Raw genomic sequence first — 17,557 nt, 5'->3', positions numbered from 1 at the left:
CTACATTGAGATTAGAACTCGGGACCTTCACCTTTTACGGGTAAGTGCTCTACCAACTGAGCTATCCAGGCACAACTCACAACCTGTCCTCACAGCTTTACTTCCGTCAGCACCTAGTCTCCTACCTTTCCAAACTTCACAGAAGCTCTCCTGTGAAACCTGCTAGACTAGCACTCATGGAAGAAAAGATATTGTGGAGAAATGGTTTAGCCACAGCTTGGGGGATGTTTCCTGAAGGAAATTTTCACATTGCAGCCAAGTGTGCACCGATATGAAACTTCCTGGGAGATTAAAACTGTATGCCAGAGTAATGCTTAGGTAGCTCAGTCAGTAGAGCACTTGGCTGCGAAAGGCAAAGGTCCCTAGTTTGAGTCTTGGTCCAGCAAACAGTATTAATCTGCCAGAAAGTTTCATAGTAGTGCACACTCCACTGCAGAGTGAAAATTTCATGCAGGTAAAATTTGTTTCTTTTCTGATCTTATAGGGCTGGTTATTCCATAATCAAGTGGCTGCAATACTGATGGACTTAACACAAACACTTGTGATGTGAGGAGTGACTGGATTTAATCCGTTCTGTAAGGATCTGGCACTTTGCTAATGGTGTCACTGAAGGAATGATATACTTGAGGATAGATATTTGGGATTGTGATTATTAAGTAGTTGATAAAGCAAGCTAAGTGTGTGATACTGAATGTATCCCAGGAAGTTCACTATAGGAAGGCATACTGTGATCATATAGTGTGGTATACCTGTAATCAAGCTGCTAGTAACAGGACTGTGTTGCAGCACACCACAATAATTGAAGAGGGTAAAACTTACTCTTACGAAATTTTCCATTCATTGTGTGTGGAAAAATATCTGTGTGTTTTTGAAAAATGTGGAGTGACACATACACTTTCCATTGTACAGATAAAGAAATTTCATTCCAAAATTAAACATTCATTTAGTATTATAATTAGATTTCTCATTGAGGAATTAAAGGAGAATTCTTTATTATTTTGAACTGCATGTAGACTGGATTTGTGCACATATAAACGGATTGGTTGTTCATCCATGATATTGTATAGGTTTTAGCACAGATTCAGTTTCGTCAAACCAGTCAAACAGCTTGGAGACCTTGATTAAAGGAGTTTATATTTGACATAAGATTTTCTGGTTTGACAATCACATGATGTGTGAAAACACATTGCAGTTACAATGAGAGAATCAAAAGAGAGAAAGAGAGAGAACACAAAAGGTTCCAAAGATGCCAAGCAGTATGTCTCTGACAAGACACTATTTTATCATACCCAGTATAAGTAATACATAAGTTATTCCATTTTTTGTGCCCATGTAAACTCTTATTTGGACCAAACGAGTTTCACTTTATTTATAGTATCTTCAAAGTTCAGTTTATTGGCTCCTACATTATTTCCATGCATTGTTCATTTGATTTTTGGCACACTGCACTGTCTTGGTATACAATATTTACTAATTTCCATGTTCTTATACATTCACATCCCTCTTTGGTGCTTTGCATATGCATGAAAACTATAAATAAGTCAAAACTTGACCACTAAAGATGCTTTAAATAAAGCAAAATGCAGCTAGTCTAAATAAGACTTTATAAAGTCACAAAAATGGATAAGTCCCAAATTACTTGTAAAACTGTGGCACAAAGCAAAGACATATCATGTCTCCAACATATACTGTTTGTACCCTATACAATTCAATTCAAAGGTTCCTTACATGTGACAACAGATACCAAGTTTTTCATTTTTGCAAATGCTGTGTAAAAATAGTGTCTCAAGCTTTGCTGGAATGAGGAAAATCGACTGAATAGCCAGTTATCGATTCACAGCCAGTTTAAAGTTGGTCACTTTGATAAAGTCAGCTGTGATTTTTCTAAATACCTGCTCAATGAGAGTCAAATTGTTTATTCATCCTTCATTATTCAGTTACCTAACTGTATTGGAGTTGTGGCGGTGGTTGAGGTGCAATGGCTATTCACTGATTTCTCAAGGTGAAACCCATGAACTGACTTCTATTAGTACAGTTGAGCCTCAGATTTCATTTCTCCCAGATTGAATTTGGTACCTATTTGTTAGTTATTCTAAGTAACATTTCAATCTTCAGAATTCTTCTGTAGAACCACATTTCTTTTTAAAACCTTCTATTCTCTTCGTGCCCAAAATGCTTATCGCTCACATTTCCCTTCCCTACAAGGCTACACTCCTGACAAATACTTTCAAAATTAAGACTTGCCGACACTTAAATTTATATTTAATGTTAAGAAATTTCTCTTCTTCAGAAACACTTCTTGTCACTGCCAGTCTACATTTTATATCCTCACTTCTTTGGCTATTATCAGTGATTTTGTTACACAAGTTGTGCACGTTGCTGGGTGCGATGTAATCTTTATTGATAAACAAGATGTTTTGCAGCCAAAATCATACATCGAAATATTTTTATTTCCTTAATGACCACTTTCTACAGGTCTAGCTGTCATCTTTGGATCCACAGTATATCAGAAGAAGAACATTACTACGACAATCTGCATAAATGTGTACGAGTATACACGTTCAAACAGCCACATAAAACCGAGATCACAATATTTTACATACCTTCTGGAAATAATACTACTCTGCATGAACTGTACAAGCATAATGAGAGCACACTCCATTTATAAAACACTGGTGTCACATTGGCTTGTCAAAGAGATAAAACAGAGTAATTAAAAAGTACATAGCACAAACAGTGTGCCCCAGAGTGGTGCCAAGTTTGTCTGTGGAGTTGTTATAGCTACAGCCCATCAGGAAAGACTGGGCAGGCATGCACCAGAATCGCCTTGTCAATAAGTGGTGCAGGTGAGTCATTACATCTATCATTAAATATTCTATGAGATACATGTGCTCACTGGGAACACTGACGAAGAAGTGGTTATTTTATAATGGAAAAATTATCTATCAAGTTACGAGAAAACAGCTGAAAGGATTTATGTATCATCTCACATAGGGTAAAGACTGTGTATTGATTATGCAGTCTAGTTTCCATACAAGTAGTACTGTATTTACTCGAATCCAAGCCACACTTTTTTTTCCGGTTTTTGTAATCCAAAAAACTGCCTGCGGCTTAGAATCGAGTGCCAAGTAAGCGGAAGTTCTGAAAAATGTTGGTAGGTGCCGTCACAACTAACTTCTGCCGTCGAATATATGTAGCGCTACACAGGCATGCTTTGCAGGCACAAAGATAAATACTGGTGCCAAAACCTCTGCATCAGTAAAAAAAAAAAAAGTGTAAGACGAGCTTTTTTTTTTCCTCCTCGAGTTTCGACCACTGCATTTTCACACATTATCGAACGAAGTAAATACAAATTCCGTGTTGTTCATCTTTGAATGTAGCAGCATTTCAATGTACTACGAAAATCCGACTGGGAAGACTATTTGGGATGTTTGTCAATATGGCCAACTCCTATGTTCTGAATTTTTTCCTACCTGTGAGGAGAGATGGTTGCTAATAGGAACTTTTATGAATTGCGAATCACCTGCAGTATTCTCTTCAACATAAGAATAATATGAATATAAACATTTTGAGATGTATTCTTTCGTGTTTGCTGCTATCTCATTTAAATCCTGTCTGCCTAATAACCTACGAAGCTAGTGTGAGACAGCAGCAAATGCGGAAGAATATACATATCATGTCATGTTTATATTCATATTATTCTTATGCCTAATAGTGATACAATCAGAAATGAAGCACGGCAATGGCAATTGACTAGATTTTTAAATCTAAGATGACTAATTTCTGTGCAGAATGTAATGTACAAAAGAGGCGTTTGCAAAGATTTTCAAACGGAGAAAAATTTTAGCTAAACTCTCGTTCAGAACATCTATCATATGCAGTCTATTATTTGGTTCTTGTTGATCATTAACAAAGAAAGCAGCAGTGTAAGTAACAACAAATAGCAGTCTCTTGCCATTGTTTTGCTAATGAGACAATTCCTCTTTTTTTCTATTGTAAGCAGTGGTAGCGCGCACAAAAGCAAGCCATGCCGCGAGCGGCGACAGGTCGTAAACACTTATCATCAGAATGCGACAAACAATGCATGACACAGTACAATAATGCATTTTCAGCCCAGAGTGACGTAAATGCCTATAACAAAGAGAACGGCACTTATCAGATCAAAGAAAAATAAGCAACCGATTCAAACCAGATGAAGCACGTCTGACGCATAGCAATGGCTACCTGGTAAAGCTTAACTGCTTAGCTTACGACTCTAACCAAACTACTGTAGCTGTATCGTCATTTATTCTACCTAAATTGTGTCTCATATTACAATGGACCAACTTTGTTTCAATATGGAGGTGCGGCCTAAAACTTTTCTCTCCCCTTGAATTTCGAGTCTCAAATTTCAGGTGCGGCTTACGATTCGGGAAAATTTTTTTTTCTTGATTTCAAGTCTCATTTTTCAGGTGCGGCTTAGATTCGAATAAATACAGTAAATATCCTTTTGCTCAATGCACTTTATCCCTCCTACCTTCAAAATTTCAAAGAGGGTATTCCACTCAATATCGTTAAAAGCTTTTACCAAATCTACAAATGCTATAAACGTAAGTCTGCCTTTCTTCAGGTAGTTTCACTTTCCTTCTAAGATATGTGGTATGGTCAGTACTGTCTCACATGTTCCTACATTTCTCTAGAGCCCAAACCGATGTTCTCTGAGGCTGCCTTCTACCAGTCCTTCCATTCTCCTGTAAATAGCACATCAGTATTTTGCAACCACACATGGTTCTGTAGTCAGCATATAGCTCCTATGGAATCGAGATTATTACATTCTTAATGGAGAACAAGGGTATTTTGCCTGCCTCGTATCTTGCATACCAACAGTTTTGTCATGGTTGGTCCTCCCATGTCATCTACTCCAGATACATTGTTTAAACTTAAGATATTTCAGCCCTGTCACGACGTTCTTGCAGTGCTGTAACCCCCTTCTGATCTTCATTCACATCCTATTCCTTTTCCACAATAATGTTTTCCAGTATTTTTCCTTTTTATAACCTTTATATATATTTCTTCCACATTTCAATCTTCTCTGTTTTGCTTAGTAGTGGCTTTCCATCTGAGCTGTTGTTCCTGTATCACTAGTCACCCAAATCCTATTTTCTTATTCATTCCCGTATTATCCCTAGTTGATTGTATGTTGGTAACGTATACTTACATTACCAGATAGTCTGTTCCTCCTGTCACCACACTTCATTAATTCCCACTATACCCAACTTCAACTTATCCATTTATATTTTCAAGTTCTCCAACTTACCAACCAGCTTAAGTGATCTAACATTCCATGCTCAAACCTGTAGAATGCCAAATTTGTTTTTTCTGATGACAACATCCCCCTAAGTAGTACTCATGTGGAGATCCAAATGGGGGACTATTTTACTTCAGGAATATTTTACCCAGAGAATGCTATCATCATTAAACCATGCAGTAGAGCTGCATGTCCTCATAAAATATGAAGGTTGTACTTTACCCTTGCTTTCGGTCATTCACAGTACCAACATAGCAAGGTCACATTGGCTGATAATGCACGGCCAGATCACTCATTCACCCAGACTAGGGATGGGCAAATGCACCCCGCAGGCATCAGCACCCACACTGCTTGCCCACACAAGCCATTAGCCAGCAGTTTGTCTTCCACCTCTCTGCTAACATCGCTTGTTTGTTACCAACATGCGCACGGCAAGACGGACCTGTATACTTCAAGTCAGGTTTGTCTCTTAAACATCTTTGGCATTCATGACAGGACAAAATTGGTGAGAAGAAAACGGCTTAGGAGAAGTTAAGATATTCAACACAAAAATCAGTCAAATCCCTACACTTTAACCCACAGAGGGGGGGGGGGGGGGGGGGGGGGGGGGGAACTTTTTTATTTAAACACAAACAAGCCCTCGGTGTCTGTTTTGTAATACCATTTTATCAATGTGAAGAAGTACAATGTGAAGCGATATTTTCAATTCCTACCAAACTTCGAGCTAAAACAGAAAAGAGAGTATGAATGAAGTCCATATAAATACAAAAGGTATGTTCAAAATGAAATCAAACTTTTGCTATAACACCTTTACTGTGTATTGTTCAACATATTAACCCTCGAGCGAGCGCATCTGTGTATAAAGTCCGCCAACCAAAAATAAAATGATTTTCTGCAGTTCCATTGTGGTTTCACAACTGCAAACCCATACCTATTCCTTCATTATTGCTTCACATAAAACAATGATAAATTGTGTTGTCATATGTCCAAGTGAGCAGCAGTAATATAAAGTACGAAGTGAGCCAGGTGAGAAAAAATTTACGATCTATGCAAAAAAATGACCGTGATTAGGAACTAGCAACATAATCCCACATTGAGGCAGTTGTCTATGAGATAATTAGTGATCGAACAAGCAGCTGGCTGGGATCTGATGCAACTGCACTGTTTAATGCTTTGAGTGGGTCATTATTGTCGCTAACACACGTCCTTGGCAACAGAGTGTTATAGTGAGAGTTTATTTGATTATTGTTTAATAAAACAGTGGTTTAGCTCATATTGTGTAAGTTTATTTTTTCATTGTTTAAGTAAACTGAGATTAAACTGTGATTTTGATGATACATGTTTAGCTTGGTAACATAAAAACAGCTATTCTACACATGTGTACAAAGTGCACCGCGCGCCCGCCCGTGTTTTGAAAAATGGCGCGCCTGCTCGAGGGTTAAACATTGTCCCCCTACAAATACTCCCCTCAATTGGAAATACACCACTGCCATCATTTCTTCCATTTATGGAAAGCCCCCTGGAACGGATTTTCTTCTTTTTTGCATGCATGTCTCTTGTCATATTGTCCTGAATCTCCTTTATGATTTGGAAATAATGTCATTTAAACGGGCTATTAAGTTCGGGAAACAAGGAAAAGTGTGCTGGGGCTAGCTCCTGAGAAACAGGTGTGGGGCACAACGGCAATGTGAATATTTGCTACACATCTGTGGACAAGGAGTGAAGTATGAGCTGGTGTGTTGTTATAATGCAACATCCAAGTCTGATTTTTCTACAAACCTTCTTGCATACAGCATACTTTGCATTGACACTAAATCAAAGAGTTCTCCCTCATGTTGAACTTGGCGTCAACACCTCTTGCAAATGCAGCATTCTGAGCAACATTTGTTACATCCCTACCTTCATCCAAACATACAGAGAAGGAAACCCAAACATTTAGTTCTATCTCTCAGTTGTATTTCCATATTGTTGACCATTTCTTCGGTGCATTTGCAAACTGTTCTCCATGAAGGATAGACTGCTTCAAAAACAGAAACAGTAGTGCACACAAGGTTGTGCACTACTGATGTGCATTAGGATTCCCTGGTAGACTTCCTTGTTTACTATATGACCATGTGGCACAAAATCCTGATGGACAACACCTTTGTAGTAAACAGTACTATCATCATCTTTATCTTTGACCAATTTGTGCACGTTTTGTGCAATTTGTAGTGCGCGTGCACACACACACACACACACACACACACACACACACACACACACTCACTCTCACTCTCACTCTCTCTCTCTCTAAGTGCTCATTGTCCCTTTGACACTAATCCGATGAACATCTTGTGCAAACGCTCACATCAGCCGCTGTAGCTCGCTTATTAAAAGGCAGAGCAAAATGCAGCAAATGGCAGCTTGTTATCTAAATCTATCACTAAATGCACCCAGTAGCTGCAGAATGCTCCTTCTGCCAGTTGGTGCCTTATTTCAAAAGTTCATTTCTTTTTGAACACACCTCGCTTGTCATTTCTTGAAAATATTAGTGTTATTTGTAAAGCATTATGTGATTTTTGCCCTCGATTCTACCCCTTCTTTGTAATGTATTTATATAAAGAGAACCATATCATCCACAATGATGGTGCAATGAGAGTGAGCTATCGCACAGATCTTAAAAACAGCCAAAACGGTGCATCCCTACAGTGATAGAGAATTTGTTGAAGAGTGTTTTGCTGCTTCTGCAACAACCTTGTGTGCACTAGTGTTTCTGTTTTTGAAGCAGTCTGTCCTTCATGGAGAACAGTTTGCAGACGCACCGAAGAAATGGTCAACAATGTGGAAATACAACTGAGAGACAGAAATAAACATTTGGGTTTCCTTCTGTGTGTTTGGATGAAGGTAGGTATGTAACAGATGTTGCTCAGCATGCTGTATTTGCAAGAGGTGTTGATGCTGAGTTCATCATGAGAGAGAACTCTCTGATTTAGTGTCAATGCAATGTACAACTGTGGCTGACAACATATTTTCTTGCTTAGGAAACATTGTTGACAAATCGGTCAAAAGTCTGGTGTTCTTGTTTTGAATTAAAAAAAAATTTAGATGAAAGCAGTTGGTACCCAGTAGGGAATATCAGCAATACACAGTGTCCTACATCGTTTTAATCTGCTGACAAAGTGTGCCAAAATAAGTGGTTGGTTAGTTGGTTACGTGTTCCCTTGATCAATAGCACGGAAAAACCGTTACGATGTGGAACATGTAAAATGCACAAGAAGTGCGCACAGGAAACAAGGGTGTTTGGTTTTTTTTTTTTTTTTTTACATTATAGTGTTATACCTAAATATTTCTATTATCTATCCCATTCCCTTAAATGGCACAAAATGCATGTGTTATATCTCCAGATTTATTTACTCATATTCAAGAATTCATCTATGGTATAGAAGGAGTTGTCAAGGAGGTATGATATCAATTTGTTTTTGAAACTATTGCTGCTGTCTGCCAGACATTTTATTTCATCTGGTAATTTATCAAAAAGTTTTATAGCAGCATATTTTACCCCTTTCTGTGACAAAGATGGGTTAAGTAAAGGATAGTGTAGGTCTTTCTTTTTTCTGGTATTGTAATCATGAATGTTGCTGTTGATTTTTAACTGGTCCATGTTGTTGAGAAAAAATTTCATTACTGAGTAAATGTACTGTGAAGCAGTTGTAAGAATTCCTAACCTTTTAAACAGATGTCTACAAGATGTGCGACTATGAACCCCACACATGAACAGCTTTTGCCTAAATGTTGAGTTGCCCGCCCCCCCCCCCCCCCCCCCAGAATATTATCCGTATGACATCAGAGAGTGGAAGTATGAAAAGTATGTTAGCTTACTAATTTCTACATCCTCAAAATTGGCAATTATTCTGATTGCAAAAGTTGCTGAACCTAGTTGCTTTAGGAGATCCAAAATATGACTTTTCCAATTAAGAGTCTCATCCATATGTACACCCAAAAACTTAATATGCTCTACCCTGGCTACTGACTTCTTTTGATGTGTTATGTTTATTGAAGGAATTATACTTTTTGCAGCAGAAAATTAGATGTACTGTGTTTTTTCAAAGTTCAGAGAAAGCCCATTTGCAGAAAACCAATTAATAACTTTTCCAAAGACCTTATTTGTATCATTTTCTATCGGACTTTCTTTTACTGGATTAATAATTATGCTTGTATCATCAGCAAACAGTGTCAGTTCAGTCTCTTGTTTCACTGAAGAAGGGAGGTCATTCACATATATCAAGAACAGGAGGGGATCCATGATCGAACCTTGTGGAACAACTAACGTAATTTCACCCCAGTTAAATGAAGTGGCAAACTCCTTTTAATCAATTGAAGCATATAAAGAGACTTTTTGCTTCCTGTTCTGTAGATACGATTTAAACCACTCATATGCTGTTCCATTTATACCATATAATTGTAATTTCTCTAACATGATGTCATGGTTCATACAATCAAATGCTTTGGATAAGTCACAGAATATTCCAACAGGTGACATTTTACTATTTAAAGACTCTATTATGTGGACAGTGAAATTGTATATTGCTGTATCAGTGGAACAGCATTTCTGAAATCCAAACTGTGATTTACTAAGTATCCCATTACTGTTGAGATGGCTAACCACTCGAGTACATTACTTTCTCAAACGTTTTTGAAAATGCTGTAAGCAAGGGTACTGGCCGGTAATTATTGACATCTGTGGTTTCCCCCTTTTTGTAGAGAGGCCTGACAATGGCATATTTTAACCTGTCTGGAAAAATACCCTGAGTCAGTGATGCATTACATATGTGACACAAAACACCAGCTGTAATTGCTCCACATTGTTTTAATAACTTGTCAGAGATGTCATCTACTCCAACAGAACATTTATTTTTCAAAGATTTAATAATTTTCCTTATTTCACAAGAGGTTGCTAGATGACACTTAATCTGACTAAAATTTTTCAAAACTGACTCTTCCATGTACAGCCTGGCTTTTTCTTTTGAACTATTCTCACCAATTTTTTATCCTACACTTAAGGAGTGATTGTTAAATACATTGGCAACCTGTGTACCATTGGTTAAGATGGTCTCATTCTCTTCAACAGTAATACTACCTACCCCAGTGGTTACTTTTCCTGTCTCCCTTCTAATAACATTCCATATTGATTTGATTTTATTGCTGGAGTTGTTAATTTCTTCTATAACATACATATTTCTTTATATCCTTACAACTTTTCTCAGTATGTTACAATAATTTTTAGAGTGTAAAACTACTTCTGGATCTTTACAGTTCTTGCTGTCTCATACAGTTTTCTTTTTCTTTCTGAAGACACTTTAATACCTGTAGTAATCCAAGGTTCCTTTGAAAAGTTTATGATGTTACATTTAGTCATTTTCTTTGGAAAACAATGTTCAGAAAGGGATATAAATTTATCAAGAAATATGCTGCATTTATAATTAGCATTTGGCTCATTATATACATCTTCCCAGTTTACATTTCCTAAACTTTCTCTGAAGATATCTATAGATATCGTGTTGAGCACCATCACACTTTTACTTATTGGTTTCTGGTGTTATGGACGTAATTGTAAAAACAGTTAATAAAACTAGATCGTATGATTTGAGACATCAACTGTATAAATCTTTCCTTGCAGAGCTACACTGTAACTATGTCAACATGCAGCATTTTTCTGAAGCACACTGGTCAAGTCAAGGCATTGTTTTAAAACATTTTTTCAACTTCCAGAAGGCATAGCATTATTCATGGACATGAAAGGAATATCAGTAAAAGAGTTTGTTGACCCCCATTGATACTAGAGCCTGCATTTCTAACTGACCTTAAAATGCACCTGGATGTCTCTAGTACAGCTTTGCAAGGCAGACAAACTAATTACTGAAGTTTCTGACACCATTTTGGGTTTTCAAAAAAACTGTTGTTGCAGATATGACGACGGTCAGGAAGGTCATTTGCACACTTTTTTAATGTTGCCCTAATTATAAATAAAAAAACTTAAAAAGGAGACACTAAATGAACATTTTTGTAAGTCTGGTACAGTGCTATAGGCTTTGTTAGAAAACAAACAGCAGATTTAGTGTCATCAACCAATTTCAGCTTGATTTTAGTATTTCTGGAACTCCTTTTGCAGTGGACATTGAAAGTGCACCACTTGAAATTCAGTTGGAGCTCACTGACTTTCAGTAGTGCCTTGCACTCAGGTGGTGGTTTCACACTGTAAAAAACAGAAGTGTTTTACAAAAACCTTCTTTGAGAACAGGTCCTGCAACTGTTCCAAATAGCTGCTTGAGTCTGCAGTATATTAAGGACCACACATTTGTGTGAAAGTTGTTTTTTAGCAATGAAATTAACAAAACTTAAGCTTAGGAGTGGTGTTATTAATGATCATCTGACTGGAGCAATGCATTTGACAACCGGTTATCTCACTTCAGTCACTGAGATGCCAGCACAAAACATTTAAAAACAACTGTAGAGTAATGACGATAAAGGTTTTGAACTTACTTTTTCCATATGTAGCAGGTCAGCTCTGAACTTAACACTTCTGTTTAAGTATTAAGTTAATAGATTTCTAATAAATAATGCTTGTGTTCTTTTGTGATGTCTATTTTATTTGTGGCCACTGGAAATTAAAAAAAGAGTGATATTTTATTCTCTTTTATTATGCCTGTACAACACCCCTTCCCATATTATGCCCTCCCACGCCCCCCTATCTCCACCCATAGTTCTCCTCTGAACTGAATGACATAATTTGTAACATTTTGTAGTGCTTGTAACAGTTGTCAAGCTATGCAACAAATTACTTTATGGTGCTGCAGTTGTTATTATGTAATGAAACAGTTATCTTTATTTGTTTATTTGTCACTGTGTTGTGCCTCTACTGAACTGCATAAGGCCAACCGATTTTCTATTATCTGCTGGTGTCATCTGTACCTGCCTTTAGTGTTTTCAAATGAAGTGAGAATGGTATCTGTAGTCAGAGGAAAGTGGTAAACCAAGTACAAACTTCTTCCAGATGCCTAAAATAAAACATAAAATTTCACTCACTGAAAAACGTAAGAAAATAACATGGCTGTTTTATGACCTATTAACTGACGTGTGAAGCCTTGTGTGAGGAGATGACGCATAAAAGTATGCACACTAGCATACATTAATTTGCTTTTCTTCACAACATAATTGTAATAAGCTAACTGTCATTACTTTTTCATCTGATGGCACTTTCATGTTACAAAAGTATGGTCTTTCAGCCTACACTTCCACAAACTCTATGTACATGTTATATTGCATTGTATGTATTTGTTGTACTGTCATACTGTAATAATTACGAAAACACAAAGAATAATTCTAATGTGGCTACAAACTCTAGCATCAGCTGTTGACTGTATTACCGGCAGTCTTTCATCCTGTGTATGAATAAGATAATACGAGCTGTGTGTGCACTGTGCCTGCAAGGCAATACACATGCAAACAGTGCCCATGGGCAGCCTTGCAGGGATCTCACGCAACCAGCCCTGATCCAGACTGTTACACAAAAAACACCTAAGATGCTGCCCCCGTTCAGGAATCATATGTTAGTCTGGTCTCTCTTAAGATAAACCTCCACTACTGTTACACCTACGGTATGGCTATCAATATAGTTAAGGCACACAAGCCACCCCACCACACCAAAGTCCATGGTTCATAGTGGGACTTTTTGTAGGGGATTTTATTGAGGTATTCTTAAAATTATGCGGGAATGTAACGTCTTAAAGGTAAATATGCACACGTGTTATGGTGTGGATTGCTGCAACAGAGAAATCTACCAGTCAATTTGTGGTGTCACCGCCAGACACCACACTTGCTAGGTGGTAGCTTTTAAATCGGCGGCGGTCCGGTAGTATACGTCGGACCCACGTGTCGCCACTGTCAGTGATCGCAGACCGAGCACCACCACACGGCAGGTCTAGAGAGACGTACTAGCACTCGCCCCAGTTGTACAGCCGACTTTGCTAGCGATGCTACACTGACGAAGACTCTCTCATTTGCCGAGAAGATAGTTAGCATAGCCTTCAGCTAAGTCAATTGCTACGACCTAGCAGGGCGCCGTATTCAATTGATAATTAATATTGAAGCACATATCATCAAGAGCGATGTTATACAAATGTGGATTAAAGTTAAGTATTCCAGAAGCTACGTACTTTTCTTTATAGCATTCATTACGTATCCTGTTTCAGACCTCACGCCAGCCTGCGTGAGTTTAAGTGCGTGCCTTTCGGCTTCCTCTCATTGTGTCTAGGCTGTCTCGTCTAGACACAACACAATTAATGACTTGTTTCTCCTTTTGGACTTAATGACAACAAAATAGTTCACAGTCAATGTTTGGCATGAAATACTGGAAACTTCTTTAATAAAACAATTAAGTACATTAATTTGCATAAAATTATGATCATAGACAAGCTTTGTTTTGTTGTTTTGGAAGCACATGGCTAAGTCCAAATGATTACATTGTGACCCAACTAGTCTAGGGCAGAGAAATTTGGTCATGTATTATGTCCCTTACAGGGAGACTCTGGCACAAACAGCTCCAAGTGTGTCACTGGTATGAAACGAGTGGAAGTAATAACAATTTGCATAGGTGAATAAACATTTAAGGTTATGCATACAAAGAATTGTCAAGGACATTTATAATCCTATCCCCAGTTGTGACACTGCATTCATGATTAGATTAGAGATTTTTAGATAACATTAAAAAGAGGTAGGCTGATCCAAACGTTTAATGTCTATGAACATATACTGCGGTTACTTAATACAACTAACTTACTTAGTTATTAACACTATCTATGGTCTGTAATGTCATTTGCCATTAATATCAAATCACACTAATCATAATTGTTAACACTACACAGCATGTATCCATAAAAAATCTGGAATAAATGTCTCATTTCTCAATTAACTACATGCAAAAATGAAAACTAATAAGCATTCCTACTTCTGCAGGTAATACCCTTAATTAAGCTAATCACCAACACGTCACACCAATGTAAAAATCTGTCCTAAGAACTATTTCAAATTTCAACTATGCTCTGCTCCCAACCATGCACGATTAGTATTACAAAACAAACCACTGTGTCAGTGAATAACTGAACCACAGCCTAGAATTTGTTTAAAGACACTATTTATGCAAAGGAAGAGTTTTTTTTTTTTTTTTGTTCCTCCATTAACGTATACAATTACTGTTACTAACACTGTATTGTAATCAAAATGACAAAAATTACCTTTTAATTGGAGCAAAACCAAAATGTTGGCTTGGAGACATCCGTGGACTTTCTAAGGGACTGCCTGTATTGAAACAAGTAAAGAAACAGAATAAGAAATTGCATCATGACATAATAAAGAACACAATATCTGTTGCATTCTCTGTCATCTTAAAACTGCTTACAGTCTGAGCAGATATCAGGACACCAAAAGGTGTGGTGCTGACCAGTTATCTGATGCACAATTAAAGCCCATCCCACTGTTTTGCAAGCTAAGCTATAAAACCCTGTTGTGTTCTACAGCCAATGTTCCTTGTGCTACAAGGTGTGTGATACATGAGAACTGATGAAAACTGCCTAGGACACATTTCTTATACACCCCTAATGAACTGCGGGAGAAGAACAGTATCACTAACAAACCTTGAAGAAGTAAGAAGCTTGGAATGACCAGTAACAGCTTCCACGACCATCAAAAAAAAATTATTTTTGAGCAATGACTCAGAATGGACTATCGCTAGCATCTCAGTAGGCAGAGAAGAGGGGAAACCAAAGGAATACACACACAAGACGTTACCTTACTTTCTGTCTCATGATGGTCATTGTTAATCTACTGAGTATTCCATCACCCAGTCATCTGATATGTCTGGTCTTCACCTGCTAATTAACTTCCATCATTTGCCAGTAGTCACATAGCTCATCGAAACACTTGAGTGGTTATCAAGCCACAACTGGTCACATTTATTATCACAGAGAACACTCTGGCAAAGAGGAGAATGTTACATACTACATATTGACGGAGAAATTCTCACTTTTCAACTAAGTCGACCCTACTCCTCACTCAGAATGTACACGCAGAACCACATTCAGTGCGCTCACATGAAATAATTAACATACAATTCATTTTTCACTCAGGTCAAGCACTGTGAGAAGTTTGCAGCAACAGTTTAATATCCTCATTTAATTGAAAATCCAACTTATTACATTCAGATGTTTCAATTAATGTGGTACCATATTAGCCACTTTCCCTCTATGTAATTTCTTTACAGATTTATAAATTAGACCATTTTTTGTTACCCTTCACCAACTAAAGCCCAGCACTTATAGGACAGTCCTTCATGTGGAAAACAATTTAACATTTGCTTTGTGCTTTAGCTGTTCATGTTGTCTTTCCTTGATGGGTTTAAGCTATACATGTTTTCACTTTTTATTTGCCTAAGTGGCATGTAATGCATTTTGTACATGACTGAGTGTGCAGCTTCCTCACTCAAATTTGAGTTTATATACAATGACTCTAATGTGTTTATCTGATTTTTACTGATGCCCTTATGTGTGTTAACAGTTCTTTTCACAGGATAGAGCTGAATGGTTTCAGACATCTCGTTTGTTGATGTTAGTTGCGAACTGTCTGATTTGGTTGTTACTTGGTTAACAATCATTTGCGTTTGGGCTCAGGTAGAATCAAAATCATGGAGGGATGTGATGCATATGGGGACCAAGTGGACCACCAACTTTCCATTGTGATGGCCAAACAGGATCAGGAACGAATGTAGGTAAGTGCAGGTGAGCACAAAGTTTGAATACCAAAGAAAGTGTGCTGGTCTACAAGCATCTTCGCCAGACAGGTACATGTTACTGTGAGTGAAATAAATATGGGCACTCAATTGTCAAGATATGGGCAAAATTACAACTTACATTTTAAAGGAATGTTTTTGTGACTTTGACAGTAAATCCTACATTAATGGAATTGTGGATCTCACAAACTTTTGCTCACATGGAAAGTTCTGGACCAAAAAGACAGAGTTTTGTTTGCAGAATCTTGTGTGTGCGGCATAAAATATGCCAATTCTTAACCGCATATTGTGATATTGTGGCACAGACTTTAGTTAAAATATATTTGTTCTCAAAACCATATCCACAACAATCAATTCTGTCGACAATAACATTATTGCAAATTTGGGTATTTTGGCATATGATGAATAAGGTAGAATAGTGTAGTGTGGTGGTGAACCATTTCTCCATCCTTCTACAAGGGTTCATTAGCAAAATAACATCTCTTTTGTTCATTGAGATTATGATATTATTGGAAGCACACGGGAGTGACATACAAGTTATGCAGACTAACATCATAATTGAGAGGGTAGGCTGTTAGAACTGACAGCAGGAGTCCACAAGAGAACAAGAAATGTAAAGTGGCTCAACTGTCAACCAGACAATGAAGGTGGTGTCTGTTACAGAAATGATAGTTTGCAAGAGTCAGACAGAAACAGATGCCAAATGGAAAAGCTGATAGTCACAGAATGACAAGCGATTTTGGGAATGAATCTGCAAAGCAATTTCCAAACACACAATAGCAAGAGAGAGTGCAAAATGAATAAAAGTGTGCAGGGCACACTGCCCAGACGATGAACAGAAGACATACAAAGAATGAAGTATGCAACAAGATCCATACAAACAAAGATTAATATGTATGTCTAAGTTACTAAGTAATGGCAAGGTTTCCTCAAAGCGAGGACAAAAGCTGACAATACTTAGACAAGTGCATGTCATGACACTGGATCCAAAATGACTGCACTTAACAGGAAGTTTGTAATATACATCCACATCACCACCATTATTGAAAGTAATTCAAGCTCAAGGAGTAGCATTAGTCCCAGCATTTACCAAAAAACTAAAGTAAATAGATAACCTGGTGACCGTTCGACTGAATAAAGGAAGTAGTAATACTGCAGTAGTAGCCCTTACCAGTGGTAAAAGTATTGTTCTCATTATAGCCAGTGATGTACTAGTAGGAAGGGCTGTTCTAATTGATGGGATCACATAAAAGTCAGGAAAATTTTTTTCACAAAACCAGTCATGTGGGTCACTGAAGAAGTGAGATATAATGTTAGCACTGTACAGAATGTTGATGTGTGTACTAAGAGTACTTACAGAAATGTTTTTGTTGGCTATATCTGCTGGAATTAGCACTGAAGGTAGTAGATGCTACTGATGATCATTTGCCCGAATTGTGAGCTTTAAAAGC

General features: G+C 37.6%; 1 protein-coding gene across 1 annotated transcript in view; it reads right to left on the bottom strand.

Moving 5' to 3' along the window:
* LOC124721608 (microtubule-associated serine/threonine-protein kinase 3) overlaps positions 1-17,557 on the bottom strand; it is a 263,031-nt gene that overhangs the window by 212,962 nt on the left and 32,512 nt on the right. Inside the window, exon 4 of the mRNA XM_047246660.1 lies at positions 14,557-14,620. Within this exon, the coding sequence (XP_047102616.1) occupies positions 14,557-14,620 (64 nt within the window). The remainder of the gene's footprint in view (positions 1-14,556; positions 14,621-17,557) is intronic.

The sequence above is a fragment of the Schistocerca piceifrons genome, chromosome X (genome assembly GCF_021461385.2).
Source record: "Schistocerca piceifrons isolate TAMUIC-IGC-003096 chromosome X, iqSchPice1.1, whole genome shotgun sequence".
NCBI lineage: Eukaryota > Metazoa > Arthropoda > Insecta > Orthoptera > Acrididae > Schistocerca > Schistocerca piceifrons.
Note: the sequence above shows the minus strand (reverse complement) of the source record. Positions and strands in the feature narration are given on the sequence as shown.